General features: G+C 37.9%; 2 protein-coding genes across 4 annotated transcripts; both read right to left on the bottom strand.

Annotated features, from left to right (window-relative positions):
* Window positions 1–1,656: 1,656 nt before the first annotated feature.
* Window positions 1,657–6,131, bottom strand: cdca3 (cell division cycle associated 3). The gene is made up of 6 exons (XM_014468666.2): window positions 6,056–6,131; window positions 5,312–5,462; window positions 3,795–3,915; window positions 2,905–3,711; window positions 2,756–2,823; window positions 1,657–1,999 (listed from the first exon to the last, which is right to left on the bottom strand). The coding sequence occupies exons 2-6, from the start codon at window positions 5,441–5,443 to the stop codon at window positions 1,907–1,909; spliced, it is 1,221 nt and encodes a 406-aa protein (XP_014324152.1). The 5' UTR covers window positions 5,444–5,462; window positions 6,056–6,131; the 3' UTR covers window positions 1,657–1,906.
* Window positions 6,132–6,900: 769 nt separating this feature from the next.
* pex5 (peroxisomal biogenesis factor 5) lies at window positions 6,901–24,478 on the bottom strand. Of its 3 annotated transcripts, XM_014468689.2 has the most exons (17): window positions 24,253–24,478; window positions 20,539–20,695; window positions 20,359–20,397; window positions 20,141–20,258; window positions 18,037–18,174; window positions 16,669–16,753; window positions 16,146–16,236; window positions 15,784–15,906; window positions 13,712–13,825; window positions 13,306–13,389; window positions 11,775–11,894; window positions 11,554–11,697; window positions 11,007–11,077; window positions 9,674–9,895; window positions 9,418–9,583; window positions 9,167–9,324; window positions 6,901–8,042 (listed from the first exon to the last, which is right to left on the bottom strand). In XM_014468689.2, the coding sequence occupies exons 2-17, from the start codon at window positions 20,650–20,652 to the stop codon at window positions 7,796–7,798; spliced, it is 2,034 nt and encodes a 677-aa protein (XP_014324175.1). In that variant the 5' UTR covers window positions 20,653–20,695; window positions 24,253–24,478; the 3' UTR covers window positions 6,901–7,795. The 3 variants fall into 3 exon arrangements, with proteins under 3 accessions (XP_014324175.1, XP_023186859.1, XP_005798807.1); XM_023331091.1 differs by lacking the exon at window positions 13,712–13,825 and having other exon boundaries at window positions 24,253–24,477; XM_005798750.2 differs by lacking the exons at window positions 13,712–13,825; window positions 15,784–15,906 and having other exon boundaries at window positions 24,253–24,477.

The raw sequence follows: 24,478 nt of genomic DNA, 5'->3' as shown, positions 1-24,478 counted from the left end.
ATGGACAATATTTAGCAGGATTTGGGATTGTTTTTGGCTTTATCCCCTCAGTAAATAGGTAAAAACTCAAAATGACAGATGGATTAGTAAAATGGTTACTTGGTGACCCGTTTGTCTCAAGTCAAAACTGTATCAAAGCAGTAACCTTGAATATTTATATATCTGCTTATACATTTATCTTTATAGCAGGTAGGCTCTGAATACTGATTGTATACATTTAGATGATCGAACTAAAATTTCAACTACATTTCTTTTCAAAACTTGACCTACACTGCAATGTAAATGAATAAATTTGGGATTCTGATAAACAATTGTACATAGTCTTAATTTCTGACTCATAATGTTCACGGCTTTGATAAACTGAACTTTAAGTGAGAACACAGTATCAGTTATATCCATTTATTGTCTGTACCTGCTTGTCCTTGGAGGGTTGCACTAGTGCTCATCTCCAGCAGTCATTGGTCAAGAAGCACATTAGTCACTAGTCCATCAAGGCAGCACAAACACACCTAAGGGCAATCTAGGGAAACCAATTAACCTCACAGCAAGAGTGAATAGTCAGCACAAAAATATACATGTACTAAAGAGTACCACTTGTTTTATATATCTGTACTAGAGAGTAGTCATCTGAAAAAACATACTGAAGAATAAAAAACTATTAAGTGGGGGATGCTGTGGTGGTGCAGGGGAAAAGCACAACCCACATATTTGAGGCCTTAGTTGTCGTGGCAGTGGTCGCAGGTTCGATTCCTGGCCTGGTGACATTTGTCACATGTCCCCCCCCCCCTTTCTCATTACCCTGTTTCCTGTTGAACTTCCTTCAAATAAAGGCCACTAGAGCCAACAAAACCTTTAAAAAAAAAAAAAAAGTAAAATGGCTACTTAAGTGCAACCCCGGCCTGTTACCTAGCAACCCCAGCAGAGCTCTGCCCATCACCTAGCAACCCAATGGAACTCCAGCAGGTTGGAAAAATACTGTTTAATTTGTGAAAATGTTTAAACACTCAAGGTGGGTCCAATGTAAAACCAAGGAGGAGTACATGAAGAACTTCATGTCCACTATGGGGGATCCTGTGGCAGCACAGATGAGTTTCTGTCCAGACTCTGGGAACACTGGAGTTTGTGTTACCCAACTTTTATTAGGTAATAATAACTTTTATTAGGTAATAAAAGTTAGGTAAATTTTTATTACCTAAAGATTTAAAAAATAATAATAATAATTCTGGTGGACCCTAAAGTGAAAACAGGTCAGCATTGGAGCTTTCAACAGGAAAAACTATCCAAAACCAAATTAACTATTCCCCAAACATAAAAATCAAGATTGTTGATTGAGATTGTATGTATGCACTTAAATGCCTAATAATTAAAAAATAAATAAACTGATGTGAGATGGAAATCACAATAGGAACTGACCAACTCTGTATGCTTCAGCATTGTGAAACATATTGGAGAACCAAATGGTGCAACACTGGCCCCCCAAAAGTTTCACAATTAACAGCAGGTGTGAACTTGTGCTACAACAACAACAAGTTTTTAGGATTTTTACAAATCGTCTGCATGTGTGGCAGTAAAAGTAGACACAGGTAAACCAGAGGAGCATGATGCACTTTGCTAAAAGCACCAGAAAATGAAAAGGCAGCTAGGCGTGAGCTGATCTTTTAGTGTTAAGCCTTTATTCTGTTGACAAAAAGATTTGACAAATTTAAATTACACAAATGCTTTAAAAAGGTCCGACAAAAAAAGTTAACAAAATCTCATGTAAAAGGACAAGCAAAACGAGGAAAAAAAGACCAAACAAAGTAGGAAACTGCAGCAGATATAATATTTACATACTTCCAGAAGCTACACATAAAAGTACATTTTTTAAAAAAAATTCATAGGAGGGACAGATTCTGAATATCTTCCTTCAGTGGTTCTCCTTGTCCAGAGTCACTGCCAGCACCCTGCGGTCCATCTGTCCAAGTCTCTGCTTGGACTGATTGGACACCTTCAGCTTCGTCTGCACAGTGAAAACAGAGAAAGTCACTGCAATGATTCATTTTATTGAATTACACATAATCAGAAATCCTTCTGCAATAAGTCAACATGGGCTCACATTAAGCAAAATTCACATTTTTGTACTTTCATTTGGGTCTCTACTGCTTTTAAAAAACAAGCAGCCCAAGTGCTTCCAAACAAAATAAAAAACACCCAGACATTTTTGTGGCAATAAGTTAATATTTTTTGGTGTTTGGAAAAAGAGCTGTTTCAAAAACCTTTAAAATGTAGGCACTGCCCCTCACCTAGCAACCCTCACCCGTTACCTAGCAACCCAAGTTGAGTTCCAGCGTGTTTGGTCAGCTGGTTTTACCACTGTACAATGGCTGCTGGAAGAAACAAGTGTTTTGTTGTTGATTTAGCATTCAGAAAAGATGTTTGAATAATGTTAAAAAAAAACAACAACAACAAAAAACCAGATCTATAATTGCACATTATTTGCAGCCATTTCGACTTGCGCATGTAAACATTGAGTTGGGGGGTGTGGCCAGCAGCAGCTCATTTGGATTTAAAGTGACAGGAGCTCGTTAAAAAGCTCTTTCTAAAAGGATCTCAAAATAAGAACTGTCCAGACTGAAATATCATCCAAATATAATTTTGTGCAAATAATAATAATAAAAAGGTAGTGAACATGTGCCTATCTGTTCAAGAAAGCATAATAATGGATCCTCTTTAAGAGATGATGGTATTAGTGTAATAAATGAATGTCTGTTTGTACCTGAGAACGTTGGTCACGGGGAGAGTTGGTCTCCTTAAGGATCTGAAGGGGAGAGCGACCCTCAGTACCTGGAGGAGAAACACTCAAAAACTTACAAATCTATAAAAAGAGACAAAAGTCTTCACACCAATTCTATCCGCCTTACACACCTTTTTGCTTCAGTTTTCCAGACTGCCCCTTGTTTTCGTTGCTGATGCTCTTTACTGCCACATTTACAGCAAGAGGAGAGGAGCTTCCTTTGTTCCCCTGAACTCCTCTGGATCTCAGCCCAGTGGCGCCGAAACCTTTCCCCAACCACTGCGGCTTGAACTCCAGCTGACTGGGGCTCTTTATGTCAAAGGTGGGGCAGCGTATTCCTGTGCACACAGGTACCTGCTCTGGACTGGGGGTATCTGGTTGCTCTGAGGGAGGCAAAGGAGATTTGGTTTCCTCTGCTTCCTTTGGCTGGACTGTAACAGAGGAAAGGGCGTACGCATGATCCACGCCATCCACAACTTGGTCCTTTTCCACATTAGGTTCTGAGAAAGCACAACTTTCATGGTGAATCTCAGCAAACACCTGAGATGAAGTTGCCCCCTCATGGCATGTTATCAGGCTCATGCTCAGCCTCTTGTGCAATGGGGTCTCCCTTGCTTCTTCTGCCTCCTCCAGGCTAATATTCGCTTCTGTTTCGATCTCTACTGCCACCTGAGGATCCCAGAGAAGCTCAAAGGGACTCGAGTTGCCAACGAACACCTGAGAAGCTGGGGTGGCCAAGAGGTTTGCATGTTCGGCTAGAGAGCTAAAGTCAGTTGCTCTGCGTGGACTGAGAAGCGGCTCTGTAGAGGCCAGCTCCTCATCCCCATGGACCTCATCAAGTGGATCACTGTGGCGTTTCTGAGGACCTTCAGGGACTTTGCCTTCAGCCTCGTTGTGGAAGAGCATGCCCAGGCGGCGGGCAAAGGATCCGACGGTTGCTGGGGGAAGAAAAAGCAGAAGTTCAAGTCAGACCGCTGAGGCCGAGTAAAGGCCAGCAGGAAGTTGCTTACAAAATATTTACCTCTCATGATTTCCCTCACAGGGGTGCGGGTGATACCAAAGGTAGGCGAGCGGGGATCGTTTACAGCCAGGGGGCACTCGCTTTTCACAGCTGCAGCAGAGCTGGACTCCTTTCCACAAACCTAAGAGGTGAAGTAAACTTAGCCAGCGCTTGTCAGAAGTATTCACACCTTGTCCACATTTAGTTACTTTACAACCAGAAGTTCTAATGTATATAAACTACAAGTGGAGGCATTTATTGCATCATTTATCACAAATGTCTTAAGAATTTGGACTTGTTGTCACAATAAATTCCAGGTAATATTAAAAAAAAACTATGATTGACAGTTTTACCGTTTTGTCCACCGTTTGTTCAAAGAAATCAATAAATAGATTTGATAATACAGTTACCGTTCGCAGTTTGGTGAAGCAATTACAAATGGGGAAAAAAAGGTAACCAATAGTTCTCATTGTCATTTATTGTTATCACAATTGTACCACAAAATGTCATGATAAAACTTTAAGTCCATATCACCCACCTCTAATATAAACTCCAGTTCAAATTCCTCCCTGGTAAGGCTGCAGAATATCATAATTTATAGTAATTGCAACATCAGTGTGTGCAATATTCACATCACAAAGGAATGTTTGTAGAGCAGTTATTGTTGACCAATCTATTCCAAGGGTTATGATCTCTCATTTTTATGCTAATGTAATATTTAGCCAGGTGGACAGTCTCACAGCAGCAAATGCCTACAATGCTCAAGGTCACAGAGTGAGAAGAAGAGATGAGAGGAAAGAAAAAAATAGGCAAATATTTCTACCAACATAGCTGTTGCAAAATTTTCTAATATCATGCAGCCACTTCACCTGAATCAGGTAACCAAGTTACCTTTCACAGAGAAATGCTAATGAGCTAATTCAGCTCAAGTGTGCTGGGGCACATACACAACAACAGACTCCAGGGACTGGAGTTTTAGTGCAAGCTAAACCATTTCATTGGTTTTGTCCATTGAAAGCTCCCAGTCTCAAGCATTTTATAGTCTTTTAGCAAACATGACCTCTTATAGCTTTCTTTTTTCCGCTCTTCTATAAAGGGCTGATTTATGGAGTGCACAACCAGAAGACATCACTGATTCTTGAACCTGAGCAATGGATCCTTGTAGCGTTACCATAGGACATTGGTTTGCTTCTCTGATTAAAAGTTCTGCATGCCCAGCTATTTAGCTTAGCCATGACTTGGTAAGTTGGCAGATGTGACATATTATCTACTCAGACTGAACAATGCTCTAAGGTTCCAATATTAGGATATTTTATATCCTAACCCTGATTTAAATTTCTCCATAACCTTCTGCTTGACTCTCTTGCTGTGTCCTTTGGTCTTCATGATGCTGTTAGTTCACTAATAAACCTCAGAGACCTTCAAAGAGAAGCTGGAGTTAAACTGGGATTACAGGAGCTGAAAAATGCATTCACTGCTTTGTGTTGGTCTGTGTCAATAAAATGTATTAAAGTGTATAGTCAAACCAGATAACCAACCTGAATGGGTGATCGATCAATCCCAACAGAGGGAGAGCGCGGATCTATCAGATGGCTCACATGCGTCTTCTTGATGACTGGTTGTGGTTTTGCATCTGCAGGCACAGCCATCTTGCTCTCACTTGTTCCCATAATGCCTATTAAAGGTTACCTGAATCCCAGGTGGACAAAAAGCAAGTTTAACGTTAAAAAGAACACCAGAAATTTGAGATTAAGAACTGACATGAACCCTGCAAAGTGATCTTAAGTCAACACGTTTCTATCTAATAATATAACAATTTAAAACAAAGTTCTTTTATCTACAGGGGATTCTATACAGCCACTGTTCTAAAATAAACACACAAGTGCAAATATCTGCAGCATACTTGCAATTATTGCTTGGACAAAAGGCAGCTGTGGTAAGGGCTAATGCAAGTAACAGCAAAAAAAAAAAAAAAAGCAGAATAATGTTAAGCGAAGTAGTAAAAATTGACAGGGTTTATTTCCCAAAATACACAAAGAGAGAGATTACAAACTGTTCAACCCTGCATAGAACCCGTGTCTAATTGTAATAGATATTAAAAATATCTATTTTTAATATATCAGCAATCATTAATTGCTGATATATTTAAGCAATTAAGTGTTTAAGACTAAAAAGTAAGTCAAAAGCAACGAAGTTCAGTCAACTAACTAAAGAGTTTTCATGTTTTACTAATAAAGCTAAGAAAAAGGCGTAAAGTTTAAGTTTATAAAGTGTTTCTTTACCTTAGACGAGACAAAGCCACACAACTTCAGACCCTTTCACTTCCAACTTCACCTTCCGATAAACACGAGTTTTTAAAAGATTTAAATGGCGGGTTGCGTGCCTCATTCTTTTAAACGAGCCAATAAGCGCACGCTTCCGCTTTGCCGCCTCAGGTCCGATTGGCTTAAACCAAGCCACGTTTGAAATGGGCGTGGCCTATGCGTAACGACGTTTTTGAACGTTGAGTTAAACAGTCTGCGCCAAAGATAAAATATTCGTTTGAAATCTTTGAGAAAAACACCCATTTGCATTATTTAAACTCGTTTCTTTTCGGAAAAAAAGATATAGAAGAAAAACACGCGGTGTACCTTGCAAAACTGGTCAGTTAAAATAACTAAAAACGTAGTGATATTCCAAGTTTAATTTAGGAAATTACACATTTTATTGCTATCTGTTTAACATATCATTCTAAAAGATAAATTTCTTTGTGAACATTAGTTATTTCAAAATATTTTACTTTTATGGATTAGAAAAAATGTAAGTAAATTTTAATCAAATTTAGAAAGAGATTACGTTTTTCTCTTTTATTTTTCTCCTGTTTAACAGTGAGAAAAATTGTTAGAGTTTAAGCTTTTTCAACTCTAAAAGCTTCTTCTTGATACCTGTAGTGAAAGTTTTTTGCTAATTAAGTATCCCGTAAATCTCCCAGTACATCCAAACTGTACCATTCTTAACTTGGTGCACAATTTTCTGTGTGTAAGTATATTTACAAAAAAAGTACATTATATATTATGTATTGTTTGACTTCTTCTACAGCTACAAACATAGTTGTTAAAATACCCATCAGAAAAAACCCTTCTTGTGATCTCATGTTTGGAATCAAAGCTTTATTGCTGGATATTATATTAAAGATTGCAATCAGGCTTCAAGTAGCCTGAAAACAATCATAGTGCATCAATTATGTTACAATACACAGTATGGCATACAGGAGTATTTTACAATGAAGCAAAATTAGTTTAAGAGCATTACAAAAAAAGAGCAAAACAGAGGGGAGCCATAACAATCATTCTCATGACGTGTTTTAAATGTTACCCAGTTAATCACAATGAAGAGACGCACACACTTGATCATAGCAATAACAGTCCCGCTGGTTGCCAGTTCACTGTCCTGGCAGATCAATGGTCACTAAGAATGCACATGATATTAAAACAAAGCTGCAGCACTTTTTGACTTGTGTTTCTTCTCCTGAACTGCATCAACCTTCTGTCTTCAGAGCTCTTCTGGGTGAAAAGCAGAACTCGTGGTATTATTACAGCAGCACTGTACCTTTAGTCACCTAAATCCTAAAAAGTACTTGTAGGTAATGAAGACTGGGAGAGTACTGAGTGTCATGACACAAACCAACCTAACATTACTCGCTACAGAAGATGCAAATCATCAACATGCTTGTTGTTTACTTTATTCATCAAAACTTCAAGTAAATAAAAGGGAACCTTTTTAACTCATTTGCTAGAACAACAATATGAGGACTAGCAAAATATCTGAAACCCAGCAGCAGCTTGACTGAACAACTGCTGGCTGCTTTTCTCCAGCTGGAGAGTGATACTGCATTATAGTACTCGTTTAAAACACACGAACATCTAGCATCTCCGACGTCACAGTGTCCGCGTCTGCCATTTATATCCGACTATTAACTGCTCCGATTCCCCCAAACATCGACCTCCATTCCGAGCACATTCACACTCGATGAACGCTAGTCCTCATTCACTTCCACCCTCCACTTCTCTCTGGCTGAAATGAGCCAGCAACGTGTCCAAGTCTCTGCGGTCAGCCGCAGCGTACAGAGAGCTTTCTCCCATCATGCTGAGAGCCATCCGTAGCGTGGACCAGATGTTGTCGGACATCACTGTGGCTGCTGCGCCTCCGGGTCCCCTCGCAGCTCTCGCTCCGTCTCCTGCAGCCTGCCGCTGGAGAGACAGCGCTTCCAGGAAGTGCTCCACAGCCTCTCTGTGGGCAAATTATTTATATGCACATATAAGAAAAGTCTACAACTTTATAAGAATCTACGCAGACCACAATTCTTAGATTTTGCATATTACCGTTTTGCTACAAATTTGGGCTGGACAACATGGCTGAAAAACGCATCACAATACAAGGCTTTCAGATCAGTAAATATTGATAATTATTGATTTGTTTTTTTGTTTTAAGTATGTGAAATCCAGCCAAAGTGGTGGAGTGACCTTTTCCTGTTTTATCCACAGTTTTCACTCCACATCGTTCAAGCAGTTAAGAGGCACGGTGGCAAAACCTGAAATTGCTACTGTGCCAGTTACTCAACAGGCTGTTGCTAGGCGACCATAGAGCGAGTGAGTTGCTAGGTAACCAAAGAGTGAGTGAGTTAGTCGACACCCTGAACCTTGCTTAGCTTGCCTTGAGAGGTTGAGCAGCTAAAGCCTTTTCTCTGCCTACATCTCCCAGAATGCTGCGCAGTTCTGGATCAGAATTCGGTGAAATTATTGAATATTCTATTAGACAAATTTGATTAAAGATTTAATTTAATTTCCCTTAGAGATCAATAAAGTAATTTTGAATTTGAATGATCTACTGATATTGATCCTGTCTATATAGCAATATATATTATTGATTTATTGTCCAGACTTATTATCAATACAGTGCGAAGTGAAAGTATCAACCATCCAAATGCTGATAGTTCAAAGTTTCTGTATTTTTTATTTGAATTTATTTATTTATAGTTAAATAAGTAGGTATTTATTTAATTTTCATTGTTATTTGACAATATCAGTCTTCCATAAGAAACCTATTAAAATTAATAAAATTATTAGTCTTCAATTAGAAAAACTGTAGTTATTACGTTTCAAATTCTACACAGACCCTGAATGAGTAGGGTAATAACTACAATTACTTATGATTTACTGTAATTATTTCACATCATATAAAGTCTATGTATTTATTTCAATAAAGTAAAACTCAACTTTAGAGGGTTAATTGCAAAGACTACTGAAGACAGATAAGTTTTATGCCTTAGATACCAATTTCTTATCCCCCAATTTAAAATTTTCAAAAAATGAATGTGCCTTATAATATTGTTTCCTAATTAGACATTTCCTCACCTGTGCGCCCCTAAGTTTACGCAGCTGATTCCCAAGTTGTAGCGACTGCGGACAAAACCTGGCTGCAGTTCCAGAGCTCTCCTGTAGGCGGCCACTGCCTCTTCTGAGCGGCTCCCATTGGCCAGCGTGGCGCCCAGCTTGTTCCACAACAGATAATCCTGATTGTGCCACAAAATAAAAGGAGGTGATGGAATAATGGAGAGCTCGGAAACAGACATACTATGGCTAGGAGCCCAGTGTTGACCTCTGACCTGTGGAGTAACGGAAAGGGCAGCACCGAAGCAGTCCACCGCCTTGTCGTACTCTCCGCTCAGGTTGAACAAAACTCCCAGACCGCACTGCAGCTGGGGGTCCACCTGGGAAGGGTCAGAGTTGGCTGCACGTAGGAACAGATTCTGGACATCGGTGAACAACGATCTGTGCAGGAAAACAAGAAGAAAAGAGAATAAACAAAAGAGTCACTTCTGTAACATGAGCGCTGAACGTCTGCCGGGCTTCATTACTCACTCTGGCAACAGCGATCCGAACCGCTCCTTCTCCTTTTCTCTTTCCTGACCGCCGTCTCTTTGACGGTCCTGCTCGGACTGCTCCCACACAGACTGGTATTTTGGATTGTGCTTCAGCCAGTCGCGTAACGTCTCACAGGCCTGCCTGTGCAGCGACTCGTTAGTGAAACTGACAGCCAGCGCCATCAGCGCAGTCAGGTTGTCCTTTTTCAGCTCTATACATCTGTTGATGTATAGAGCAGCAAGCAGCAAAACAAAGGGAGGAAAGTTACATTAAAAGATGCAACTAACAGAAACTCTCACAGGTCGTCAGTCAAGCCCATGCTACCGACCTTTTCATAAACACCTCTCTCCACAAATGTGGATCAACATAAGACTGGCTACAAGAAAAAGGTATCTTGAAGGGGACCTATTATGCAAATTGTACAGTTTTGTATATTTCTTCAATTTGAGTCTCAACTGATTCTAAAAACATCACAAGTGTCTAAAAAATACCCAGGTGTTTTTTCAATAAGTTAATGTTTCAAATTACAAATTAGCAGCCACAGGCCCTCATCTAGTAACCCCAACCAAGCCTAGCCTGTTACCTAGCAACCCTAGCAGAGCTTTACCCGTCCGTCACTTAGCAACCCAAGAAGAGCTCTAACACATTTGGTCAGCTGGTTTTACTGCTGAAAAGACTTTCCTGCTTTTCAACGATGTACGGATGTATAATTGTGTCTCTGTTTGCAGTCATTTGTAAATGTTGAGTTGGGGGCGTGGCCAGCTGCAGCTTATTTGGATTTAAAGTGACAAGAGGCCCTAAAACAGGCAGAACTGAGCAGAGTGAAATCTCAGACAAAAGTTGCCTTTTAGGACCATTATTGCTCTTCCAGAAAGCTTTTTTGCCACAGCTTCTAAAATAATATTTTTCTATGTTCTTGGACCAACTTGTCCATTTTAAGCATAATGTGATGCCAACACATTATCTGTATTATTTGTCAAAAAACAATCTTATGCTCTGCAATGTTCTTATATTTTAAATATAAAAACATTAATTCCCTATTACTTTGTATTTATCATTTTTACAAGTATATATTTTTTCACCTAGCCTTAATCTAAATTTAACAGTTTAGATTAAGGCTAAACAGTTAGAGACTCCTTAAAAACAAGAAAATACATGTTACATATGTAATTGGACAACTGTATAGCAGACAAAAAATGTCTACTTAAAAGAAAAAGCATAAAAATTAAATGCAGTCGTCTTGGTCAATTTTGATCGTTTCCACTATGAATCATAATTCTGCAGTTGAAGTTAAATTTTAAAATTATGTTCTGCAATTTCCAGGTCTCACCTGCGGAGGGCGCTGATGGCAGCAAATTCCTGCTCGTTCTCTGCCTGGCAGGTTCCCAGGTATTGCCAAGCCTGCAATAAAACAAATAAATTTTTTAATTTCTCATCCTTTGCTTATACATTGCTTAAAAAGTAGTCAGGCTGGAATATTTTATAGAAATACAGATTATTTAAATTAAAGTTTGTTTTAAAAAAAGTGTAAAAATGAAAGAAATTGGAGTTTCAATCCTCCTTTCCCTTCGCCTTGAGTTACAAACCAAAAGTAGAGGAATTTCCTTTTCATCCAAATATAAACGAAAGCAAAGCGATCTTTGTTTTTAAATCAGAAACATAAAATTAGATTTGGAAATTTGGAAAATGACCAAATCCAATTCTACACTTTTCTAGACCACATAGGTTTGTTTTTTTAGAACTGAAAAAAAAACTATAACCAAAAATATTCTTAATCATTTTATCTGCATTTGAGTAAAATTGGGTAAAAAACATTATTTTGTAAGAAATTTTCTTGTGGATAAAATAGCTTAACATGGCCGCTGTTGCCGTCTCACCAGCTGGTTGTCTGGTTCCTTCTGGACGGCGCTTTCAAAGAAGCGCACAGCTCCAGGGATGTCACCCGCCTCCATCCTCTTCAGTCCTTCTGAGAAAGGGTCTGGGTGGGACAAGCAGGGGTTGTCCTCCTCAAACTGATACCCCTGTCAGAAACACAACCAGGAAAACTCAGAAATGGTCCAGGTAGAGAAATGAATGGGATTCATTGCAGCTTGGTCACCTTGTCGTAAGAAGAGCTGAGCAGCTGGTCGTAGTCGGACAACCAGGGATGGCTTTCTGCATCTCTCTTTGCCATCTCCTCCCACTCCTGCTGCAGCTTCTCCCAGAAATCAACGTCACTCTGGCAAAATCAACAACACACACTGTTACTGCCTCGTTAGCTCACATCAGACATGTTTGAGTTTCTAATTTTAAAGGAAAAAGATCAGCGCATTCAATGAGTTTTCAAACAAGTCAAAGATTTTAGAGTCATGCATCTGGAAGAGATGAACAAATATCAACCCTGATTGGTGACTGCAAGGCCTGAAACTCAAAAGTCCAATCTTTTTCTAATCAGTGAACAAAATCACAAGTGAATAAGCTTGTTTATGTGATAGGTCATTAAAAAACACGCCGCGCCGTCATCCTCATCCACTTCCTGCCATCGTCTTCTTCATGGTTTGCACCAACAGTAACATCGGATTGTTGATTATGTGGCTCGTGTGACATGAAAAAAAAGTTTCTATTGTAGTTTTGTGAACTAAACCAATTTCAATTTAAAAAAATTAAATTATCCAACGTCAAAACTTTTTGCAAAAACAAGTTTTTTTTGTGATTAAATTGGCACGTTTCCATTAAGCTAATTTATTTTTGAAATGTCAAATTGTGCCATTATTTGGTCAAAGGAAACACAGCTGCTGAGGCTGAGAGAGAAACCAAGACTCCCAGGAGATAACAGGAAGTCTAGATGGAAACCAGTTTTCACCCTCCTTTCTTTTAAAAAATTTAAAATACTAACATGTCAAATTTCTCAAAACAGATAAAATATTTTAAACATTTCAATATTTTAAATGAATTTTGCTCAAAATATTCATATTAAATATTTTGCCCCTTTGAAAAATATAAATTTAAAAAATAAATTGTATTTTTGTTAGTTTTAACTCCCTAGTAGGCATCATCTTTAAGGAAAAAAATAATAATTTAGATAAAATAAATTTATAAGATTTTTTAATTTTTTAATTATTAGGCTTTGAGATTCATCACTGACAGCAACAATGACTTTGAAGCATCAATACATTCTCTGCATAGTAAAACCTCTCACTCAAGATCCTAAAGACAATTTTTAACTTTCTAAAACTAGTTTAGAATAAAATATTCATACTAATAGGAAAATATGTTGGAAATTTTAACCCTTTAAAGGCCAGGATGTGGACATAGCTTCACTCTTGATGGAAAAGAAACCTCCAAACCAAATACTACATAAAATCCATAGAATAAATTTAAAAGAGTGCTTGATCTTTATCAATATTATTCCTGCAATATGGAAATTATGGTTTTAATGCATCTATATTAATTGTCAGTTTAAAAATGAAAAAACAAAGATTACAAATGAACAAAACTCTCTTTCTGTTAGAAAGATGAGGAAGGTTTCCTCATCTTTTTCTTGGTTTAAATCCTCAACCTGTCAGAAGACGGTGTCCTTCAGCAGCTTCCCTCCCAATTAAACCACTGGATTTCCGTTCGGCTTTTCCACTTTCACATTCTTCCCGTACCTCCACTGCAGCTTTGGCTTGTTGGAAGTCTGGTCCCGACGCGGTGAACTCGTCCACCCAGGCTTCAGCCGACTCCTCTGACACCTGGATAGCAACGAAGAGCAACGACAATAGGTGGCACGAGTCTGCAGGTGCTGTGGCTAAGAAAACTGTTACAGAAACGAGGGATGGCGACATTTAAAAACGGGACAGAAAAGAGCCGGGAGGTGAATGTAAAGGAAGCAAAGATGAAAGCAAGATGGACACAAGAAATCATTTCTAGTTGTTCTTTTGCATCTTTCTAATAAACTAATATCTAACAGGCATTTAACAGCAAGGTTACTGAATGCTTAATGCGTCCTTAAATTAAAATTAACCATTATTTTATAAAATAAGCCTTCTGCTGCCACGACCACAGAGGTCCTACCTGCCTGACGACTTTGGCCCACTGCTCTGCTTGTTTAGCTTTAACTTTGTCAATCCTTTGATTCGTCTCTGCAGGTTCCAAGGGAAGACTCCCTCCCCCCGTCTCCGCCAGGAACTACGATGAGGACGACGAGGGGAGGCAGGGGCAAACAGATGCATGTTTCGAGGGGCGGGAAGAAGTTTGTGGGCAAAGTTTTTATATTTTGGGGAGGAGGGCAGGGGAGAATAAGCATCAAGTTTGAGTAGTATAGGTAATTAATTAACAAGTGGTAGTTGTTAATTGAAGGAATGGCATGCCAGGATTTTAAGGGAAGGTTAAAAAAAATGGGAAAAATGTATTTAAGTTATGTCATGGAAAATGGTACACAGTCAAAGCAACAGCAGGACTGACATATAAACCATTATTTTGAAGTTCAGTATTAATGGAAATAGCAAAATGTAGCTTCAAAGTACAAATAATAAGAGAATAATGATATAATGATAATAACTAATATGATCTGAGATGGTAATAACAAAGATGATTTGTAGAGTTTGCACTGAGTTAAAGACATATTTCTTATTGAGCCCAGTAAATTAAAGACCAGTAAACTTAATTCTTACTAAAGTTCTCTATTTTTGTCAACACATATTTGTCAAAGTTGGTTCATTAAGGGTTACAGGTTATTTTTTATGAGTTGAAATTAATGAGGCAGAAAAATTTATAGTCTGAACTGCAAGAGGCCTTTCAGGGAATAAATTAATTAATTACAAGTTTTTTAATGCAGAATTATTCATGATTCATGCAAAGTTTTTTTTTAAAAATACGCCGCTAAGCATAAAATAAAAACCAATTTATGGCTGGATAATCATCACTAAAAATCCCAACTTGCTTTGTGTGGAGAAAATCTGATTGTAAAATTCAAATTTATGAAGATGATCTGTAAATAAATGATAAATGAGAACTTTTAAAACTAAATATCAGATTCCAAGTAGGATTTCTAAAATGGTCTATTTTACATGAAGTATCAGTACATAACACAGTCCATGCTTTACATGTTACTTAAAGTATCTTAAATTTTCCAGTAATCAGTGAAAAGTACCATGTCAGATTCCAGGAAAATAAAACAAAAATATATGTAACTTCTAGATAGGTTTTGGAAGGTAACCTCTAAAATTCTGGAAAACAATCTGTAAATTCAGAGAAAGCTCCAGAAAGCAACCTGGAAGTAAAAAACAAAAGGAGTAAATTCAGTTAAAGTTTTTAAACTTTGTGTTTTGGAAGTAACAGCAAGTGGTTTCTGGACGGTAAGTCAACAACAAAACACTTGTCTTTTCCAGCAGCCATTGAACTATAGCAGTAAAACCAGCTGACCAAATCTGCTGGGTGTTGCGCTTGGGTTGCTAGGTAACGGTGCAATGCCTGTTGATTGTGACTCAAGAATGGAGAGGTTTTTGAAACGGCTCATTTCCAAATGTGAATTTTTTTGTATTAGGTACTATTTAAAGTTCCCTAATGAAACCTGAAAGTTATGGAAAAGCAAGCACTAAGTTTCAAAAAGTAACCAGGACATCCTACAAATTATGGGCCGTATTGTAGAAAGCTAAAATGTTGCACTGTGTATTGATTTCCCCCACCCCTAATGTTGAATGTAATTTTCCCCTTTTCTGGTTTGCTAATAATTTTGTTTTCTTGGGACGAGTGGTACTACACACTATTGTGATCTTTAGCAGAAACCCAAAATCAGACGTCTCCTTTTTAAGCCTCTGAGGCGATGCAGCAACTGCAGTAAAACCAAGGACAGAGGAAATATTGAGTCAACTGGGAAACAAACTGAGCTTTTCTGCACATGTACAGAAAACAAAGATATGAAGCAGACATTCATAGAGCTCCTCTATCTACAAAACAAATTTAATCTCCAAAGCTGTGCAGCCTTGAGATTCTTGTTACAGGGAGACTTGTGGCTTTATTTGTGGAAAATATTACACCGATGAGTCACAAGACAAAACCTACGCTGTGCAAAAATGAACCAATTTGCTCCCCTGATATGTTCCCAGTTTAAAACCATTCCCTCCTCAGTGGGAAGTGACTCATACCTGGTTGAGGTTGGAGGCCCAGTTCTGAGCCTCCTCGGCCTGAACTTTATCTGTGTGCTGTTTGTCTGTTCTGCTCTCCACTGTCACACTTCCCTCGCCAATCTGCCTAATGAATCGCAGGAACTACACAACAACAAAACAAAATAAATAAACAAGCAAAAGATGTGTTTACCATTTCTGACGAGTCAGGCTTTTGCCATTACAACGACTTGAACAAAGCAAAGTAAAACTTGATCATGCTTATGACACAGTTACAAAGATCCATACAACGAAATGCAAAAGAAATAGAGAAAGAGTATGGTGACGGATGTTGGAGAAAGAATGACAATCTCAAAGATTGAGGACAGAGACAAGCTGCCCACCTCTGTATTTTGCAACTTGGGGTCATCGACCTTAGAAACAAGCTCATTGGCTGTCTGCCTCAGCTCGTCTCCAGCTTGATACTCCTTTGTCCTGTCAGATAAAAAAGAAAACATATAAAAAACATCAACATAACTTGGGCTGGAGGTTCAGTGACAGTTTAATTTCCTTGCGGTTATGAAAGCTGGTTAAAATGAACCCAGGCTGAAGACAAAGAACTGCATCGTTGCTTGATAAATGAGGCCAACGAAGACCAAGGCTCACATCCTCCAAGCAGCTTTTATTCGTGTTTAATTGCCTTTTGCAAGATGTTTGTCAAATAGGAACATATTTAGGAAAAAACAGTAGGCTAAAAGTTAGAGGAATGAAATTTCAATTGACACATTCACCTGATAACACATCGATGTTTCAAGGTTTAGCTCTGAATGTCTTTCTGTGCTCCTCTTCTCCTCTGGTTTATCGCAGCTTTCCATTTAGAAAAGCCATTTATTGTCTGAATAGACTCAAAGCAGAGCTTGCTCTCACCATTCAGTCTCCTTGTCCCCAAGGTCTCCGAGCCACAGCTTCTCCTCAGACTGCTCCAGATACTCCTCCGCCCAGCGCCCGGGATCTGCAGCAGAAACAGGCAAACATGCCGCTAGTAAACAGCATCATGTCTGAATCACATATACATCACGTAGGTGGTATAAAAGCATTTGTATATAATCCCACATTAAGTTCCTTATTTGTTTTTAACCGCCTTTTTTAGAGCTCATCGAGTTTACTTTGTTTTATTTTTAGAATCTATGATTACAATCTGGTTTTAGGTTTGATGCTTTTATCTTAGAAAATACAATTTCTAATGTCGGTATTATCGAACGACAGTTTAACAATAACAACAAAAGAGTTGATCAAACGTATCTTCTCATTAGCAGCCTCCTTGACAGAGGCACAAGGTATGTTTAATTTGTAAATAAGTATGTTTTTAATATTGAGCAACTAAAACTGTGAATTTGTTTGTTTTATAGTTTTAGATTATAAACAATATTTTTAAGTTGTAAACAAGAGCAAAGTCTTTTAGCTAATACTGTTTTTTTGTGTTCATACACAAGTGAAACTAAAGTTTTATTGCCTTTAAACCTCACTGTTTATCAGCAAAGCCTCATCCTTCATTGGAGGGGTATGTTTTAATTTTTCATGCAAAGTTACGTTTCTATTATCTTTGAATGCCACATGTGTGATTTTATTTTCAGAACTAAAATATACATTCGTTATTTCTGTTAAAGATGAGGATTAATTATGCAAATTTATGTTAAAAACCACTATACGATCACTGACAACTGCCCCCGTTTTCTGCAGAAACTGTTGGGCTGAAGTTAATCGCCAACTTGATTTATTTCTCTGGACAGAATAACACTCCCACCGTCTTAAACTTCTCCACAACTTTCTCCCAGTCCTGTCTGATGTGCTCCTCGGTCTTCATGATGCTGTTCATTCAGGTTAAATTACACACAGATGGACTCCATAAACTAATTGTGTCACATATGAAGGTAGTTATTTAGTTTATTAAGTTACATACATAATATGTAATTTAATGAAGGGGTGTAATATACAAGCATCTGCTTGTTTCCTGATTTTTATTTGTAAAAACATTAATCAGTTTCCTTTCACTTGATTATTATTCTACACTTTCTACCAGTGCAGAACATAAAACCCCATAAAATCCACAAAGTTTGTGGTTTCAATTTGGATGAATGTGAAAACCTTCAGGTTTTGAAAGTTAATGTGTGCCTGATTTGATTACTGCGCTCCAATTAAAAACAGAAGACATATGGCAAACCGATGACAACACAGAAAGCTGGATTGCACATCCAGCGTTGCATGAGAACCCTGAGTGAGACAAACTCGGATTACCTGCAGCCTCAGCGATAAATTCTCTCGTCCAATCAGCATCTGCTGCTTCACCAAGAGCATTTGTGGCAGCAGAGTCCGAGCCGGAGACGAACTCTGCAGCCCAGTCGCCTGAGAGGGCCAACGCTGCCACATCTGGTGCTATGAGGGAGAAAAAAAACCACTGAAACTTCTCAAAGAGGCTTGAACTAACTTCATACCATACCTATAGAAATAACCAGGGCTAGACAATATGGCTGAAAAATAATCACAATATAAATGTTTAATATTAGTCAATATTGATAATTATTGATTAGGTCTTTTGTTTTAAATATCTGAAGTATTGCCAAACTGGTGGCATAACCTCCAGTTTTATCCAGATTTTTCACTTACAGCCATTGTTTTTTATTTTTAAGCAGTTATGAGGCATGATGGCAAAACTTTAAACTGCTGCTGCACAAGTTACCCAGAAGGTTGTTGCTAGGTAACCGAAGTTGGGGGTTGTGGGGATTTGAAACTTCTTGTTACTCAGCAAGTTGTTGCAAACTGTGTGATTGTGAGCGTGAGTGGGAATAAAAATAGCAATAGGTATTTTGTTCCATATAACACAGTAGGAGTGTAACACGTAAACCTTTTATGGATGCAAACTCGACTAAAAACCCACCTGTTTAGGATTGTATTTGAAACGTAATCAATTATAAATTTATTGATGGAACTTGACTTAATGTCGTGTTTTGATTGTTGACTCTATGTTGCATTGTGTTTCTGTGTTTGATATGATGTAAAGCACTTTGAAATGCCTTGCTGCTGAAATGTGCTATACAAATAAAATTTGATAGATTGATTGATTGATAGGTAACCGAAGAGTGAGTGAGTGAGTGAGTTGGTGCCACCAATTTTGCTTAGCTAGCCATGAGAAGTTGCTAAAGCCTTTCCTCTGCCTCAAGAATGCTGTGCTTTTCTGGGTCAGAAACGCACAATTTCAGTTAAATTACTAAATTTTCTGTTAGATGTATTATCTACTCATATTGATCACATCTCTATCGCGATATATATTGTCATACATAGTTTCCACAAGTCTAAACTGGAGGTGATCCGCACCATCTTAGTAGACAAACACAGCTCAGTGCATAGCGTAGCCATGGCTTAGAGACCAACAAAAAGAAAATATATGGGCACTCTTGACCAATGTGCGAGAGAAAGATACATGAACAAAGTTGCTGCTTTCAGGATCAACCTGAACGAGACAGAGATGAAAAATATGTAGGATGATGCCAACAAGCTGCCTCCCATCTCATATTACGGTCTAGTTTACTGCCTAGTGAACACCATAAAGGAGCTTTAAATCTATGACTGAATACAATTGGTGTTTAAGCAGATTTATAAAGGATGTACTAACACTTAGTGCGAATAACAAGGTTCTGGTGACTGGCAGAGTAAGTACATTTGGTAATATGGGCTGGTAACATGTAGTAATGCGTAAGCTAAATGTCCGTCTTGCAGATAAACGCTACATTAGCTAAGCTAATTTTGTTTTCTTCACACACATATACAACCTGTAAATTTTATCTGCCATTATTTATCTTGTATTATATTATATTATATACATATATAATCCATTCCCTAACATTCTTGTATAATCTGTATATTCTGTATAATCTGTGCATGTAGCTCCCATATTTATATTTATACACAATATCTATATCTCTTTGCTATAACCCCTTATAGTCCATACATACATAGTCTTATACATCTGTAAATAAATATTATATCTTGTAGAGCACTTCTGGATAGATGCAAACTACATCTCGTTGCTTGTACTTGTGACAGTGCAATGACAATAAAGTTGAATTCTATTCTATTCTATTTTAGTTCAGCAGTAATACAGCACTGATATTTATCTTGGTATTACATAGAGGTGAGTAGAATATTCAAGTAATTATAATGCTCTTCTATTGTTTACAAGTTAGATAGCAACGAGGCAAGAGCTTGTTCTAAGCTGTTGTCATAGCAACTCATAGCAACTGCCTGCCAAGATGGCTGTCAGTAACAAAGTTCATTGAAATGTGACATCACTTGGTATTGATTTATTGTCCAGCCTTAGGAATAACCTGACGTGGTTTAGTACCTCTCTGTGGAGCTTGTCTGTAGCTCTGCTGGTCAATCTGCTGCATTTCCTCTAAGAGCTGACCCATGTCAAATGTGTGTGCAGGTCGAGGGGGAGCCTGCAGGAACTCATTCACAAGCTGAAGGACAAAGTAGACAAGAAGCCAAGGATATATAAACAAAAAGATGTGAAATTAATCGTCCATTGGGGGAAAATAAAAAAAAGAAATCAACACTGACCTCTTCCTCTGTTGCAATCTCAATAGGAGTGGGGGCAATCTGAGAGAAAAGAAAATGTGTGTTACAATAAAAACCAAATGTGGTGGATTTAAATTAAGCTTTTGTCAAGCTTCAAATGACAAAACCACCACAAATGTTTTTGTCATTTGTGATCAAATGACAAAAACATAGAAAACTCACGGTGGGTGTCGAGCGGTGCCGCCATGCCCCTTCTTCCTTGGTCATGTGACCGGTCAACTTCATGAGGGGATTGGCTCCCCCGCATTCTGCCTCCACCAGCTCCCGCATCGCCATGGCAACACAAGGATGAGGCAACGCTAGCCAAATCCCCTAAAAGCTAGAGAGAGAATTTGGATAATTTTACCTGGACCACATAAGAGATAAAATATAAATGTTTTTACTGCTAATAAAGTTTAATATATAGACATTTAACACATGGCTGATGTTTGCCCCAGCAGATTTAATCTGCATCATTTTCCCAAAACTATTCAAACCCCAAGCAGGTTTAGAAATACATCATCAATCAACCAATAACAACTTTGATTTTAATAAGAAATTAGATAGAAATATCTCAATAGAAAACAAATACAACCTCCACCAGGAGAATCAAATATAATACAACAAAAAAACAACTGTTTCTATTCACATTTTATTAAAGTAATGTCATGTTGGAAAGTATTCATACCCTACACAATGCAGGGTTTCCTTCAGTGTATTATAAACCTGGCAGGCCACCAGGATTTACTTGTGCCCCCACCAGGCTTAGCATTGTTAATTTATCTTAGTTTGTTTATTATTATTATTGCGTTTTTTAAGACTTTATAGTTGGTGTTTAGGCATTAATCTTCCACTCTTCCAAAAATGCATAACTATCAAGTAATATTTTCAAATTTCCTGTCAACTTTAAACGTTTTTTAACTCAAAAACATGGCGGCCGGCTGGATGACTGCCCTAGCACCCCAAGCACCGGGCTTAGCAAGTTTTCTGGGGGAAATCCTGCAATAATAAATGGAAAAAAAACTTTCTATTATTGCAATTAAGTTCTTGTTTTCTATGTTTTATTAGAGTCCAACAAAAGGTCTATGCTGCTTGGTTACGTTTAAAAAATATATGATTTTGTGTATGTTACTTAATCTAGCTAATTTTGATCTGCGTCTGACTGAATGGAGCATCTCTACAAACAGTCTGCATGGCCACCATTAAAATGCAGCGTTGAGAAATGCAGCTTGTTGAGGGATGAGCTATCCTTTTAGCACTTTTTCATCATTAACGTTTCTCAGGAAGAAGTTAAGTAAAGTAATGTTTTTCACAGCGGTCAGAGCAGGCGAAGCCAAATCTGGAGGCTCTTGTCACATCAACTAATTCAAAGCCCATCTGCTGTTTTACACGACATTCTCTGGCCTTCTGTGAGCCATTAATAATGAGGACACGGAGGCCCGGCAGGCACTGGCTGCATGTTTCAGCTACTGTCACATCATTTTGAGCTTTTAATGCCACTGTAATCTCTACATTTAGGAAAAAAACATAGCATTTATGAAAACAACAATGACTGATAGCATTTGATAGTAAAAACTTTGTCCAATAGAGATGCACCAAGAAATCACCTGTTATCAAAATCTGGTAAATTTTAGACAAATGAAATTGGGTTTTCTTTTTGATCAGCAAAAGCACAATATCATCAGCTGATTATTTAAATTGGCAAAAATAACAGTGAAGATTGCTTTTGTTTGTTTTTAATCTTGTGTTTTAATTTTGTTTGTGTGTTTTAAGATATTTCATCATGTCCTTTTGTAATATCTGAGAAATGTTAAAATTGTTGAGTGGGTTGAATTTGAATTTTGTGCTTTGGTTTTGTTTGTGTCTTAATGTATTTTATTAGCTCTTTCTTGTGTAAGGTTTGTAAAAGCATGACTCCAATGTAATGTTTGTGTTGTGGACCCTGGGAGGAATCGTTTCTACCATGGTAGAAACTAAATGGGATTCTTAAAGAAACAAATAACCAAACCACTCTGTGCTGTTATCAAGTGAATGTCAGTGACCTGTCTTTAAATAAAACTAAACTAAGCAAAAGAGGTTTAAAAAGACCTTTAAAAGCAACATGTACTTTCTGTTACCATGGCAACAGTTCATTTGGGTTACAAGACAGAAAAACAGGAAGGTCAAACGTAGCACAGCGAATTAGTGCCGTTTGAAGTTATTGCAATAAATGATAATGTTGTTTTGAGACAATTTTCAAGTAATGGCATAATAATGCAAGAACTCATTCTTATTTAAATTCTAAAGAGCATTTAACACAGGAGGATATTTTAAATATCCAAAATAAAGAAACAACAGAAACAACAAATTATGAATTATTAAGTTTCTGTAAACAAAATTGTCCTTCAAAATAAAACAAGTTGTAACCAAAGCACCAGACTGACTTTTGTTATCCAGTTTTTGACAGAAAGAGAGAAGAGAAAAATGACAAATTATGCAAACTGAAATTATTGACATTTTATTTCCAATTTATTATGCGATTAATTGACTTGTTGCGACAGGCCAAGTTAGGTTCTACATTTTTACAAAGCTAATGGCTAATATAAAATGCTAATTTATGTAAACATCTGGTCTTACATAGCGACTGCTTTCTGACATATGGTGTGATTTCACATCTCCCTGGTAAAATAAGTAATGAGTGATCATTCATAGCAAGAATATTTGATTTTATTTTTTTAGTATTTCTATTATATTACAGTTCTTAGAGAAATTAGAAATCAGTAGTGCATTTCTAGTTTTATAACTCAAGACAGTTAATCCAAACGTTTTGTCACATGGGCCAAAATCGTAGAGTCAAAAGTACTTACTGGCCAAAATTTAAACAGGATTTTGCATGTTTGCTGTATTAAAAGAAATGCATCTAGTTTTCAAAAAAAATTTGGCTTGAAAAAATGTATACAGGATTTCGGTCACTTTCTGTCAAAATGCTTATTTATTTAACCAAGTTTAATAAATTAGATTAAAGCTGATTTGGATGCAATAAAGTTGCCTTTTCAGCAAAAGTCTTCAGACATGGTTCTAGTTATTATAAAATGACAAATCCTTTGTGCTGTTGTAAGAAAATTAGGTTGGCTGTAATTCTACCCTTATTACAAATAAAAAGTGTGGCCCTCAGGCCACACTTTGTAGCAACTGAATATGTATAAAATGTATGTTGCAGTTTAGATAAGTTTATGGCTAAACAGATGACAGAAATGTGTCACATCCTGACCTACTCCAAATCCCTAACCTATCTAGGGACACAACTGAGCTACAATTTCCATAATGAAATGTGTGGAAGTGTCATTTAATTCCCTTTCTATTCCATAAAAGTGAAACCTTTTTTCTTTCTCTCGACTAAAACCACCACAGAGTATTGCTTTGTAGGTGGACAATTCATTGTAGAGTGCAGTTTTCTAACCGATTCACACAGCTGCTGCATTATGATTAGGGTCAAAGTAAGAGGATTAGACAAAGATATTAATGCTCACATTATCACAGATAGGCCACTGTGACACCTGTTTACACACAGCACTCAGTTTTTGTTATACACAGCCTACTTTTTACACGCAATCTACGTAAAAGACCCAGAAAATGTTGAACTGTGCACACCTAGCAGCGTTCAGGAACGTTAAAGTGTTGCTACCTGAAGCTAACTGTAGCTACAAACAGCAACATTAGATTTGATACTCATGTTTATCCCATTATTTATCCAACATGCAGCTAATAACACAACAAAAAATAAAAGATATGAACTATAACAGGCCGCTTGTGTTTTGCTAACAAGCTAGCTACAGAGGGCCAAGAGAATCGATCATTCCTGCGGTGTTCACCCCGAGGAGGAGTGCGAGCAGACGGGTAGCGTGTTGTTCATCTCACCGCCGACAGCTCCGGATGAAGCCCAACGAAAGTAGCTCCGCTGCGGGATGTCGCTCCACGTCCTGTCCGTCTCTTGCTTACACGCCGATAAAAGAGGAAAATCCTCCAGCAACCGTCAGGCAACGACTGCTGCTGCGTGTTCTCGGCGCCCCTTCTTTATTTACCTTCCTCCTCCATGACCCGCAAAGCCATTGACCGAGCGCCTGGAGAGAGACTAGCGACGTAA

The sequence above is a fragment of the Xiphophorus maculatus genome, chromosome 3 (assembly GCF_002775205.1).
Source record: "Xiphophorus maculatus strain JP 163 A chromosome 3, X_maculatus-5.0-male, whole genome shotgun sequence".
Classification (NCBI taxonomy): Eukaryota; Metazoa; Chordata; class Actinopteri; order Cyprinodontiformes; family Poeciliidae; genus Xiphophorus; species Xiphophorus maculatus.
This window is presented reverse-complemented; position numbering and strand designations above follow the sequence as displayed.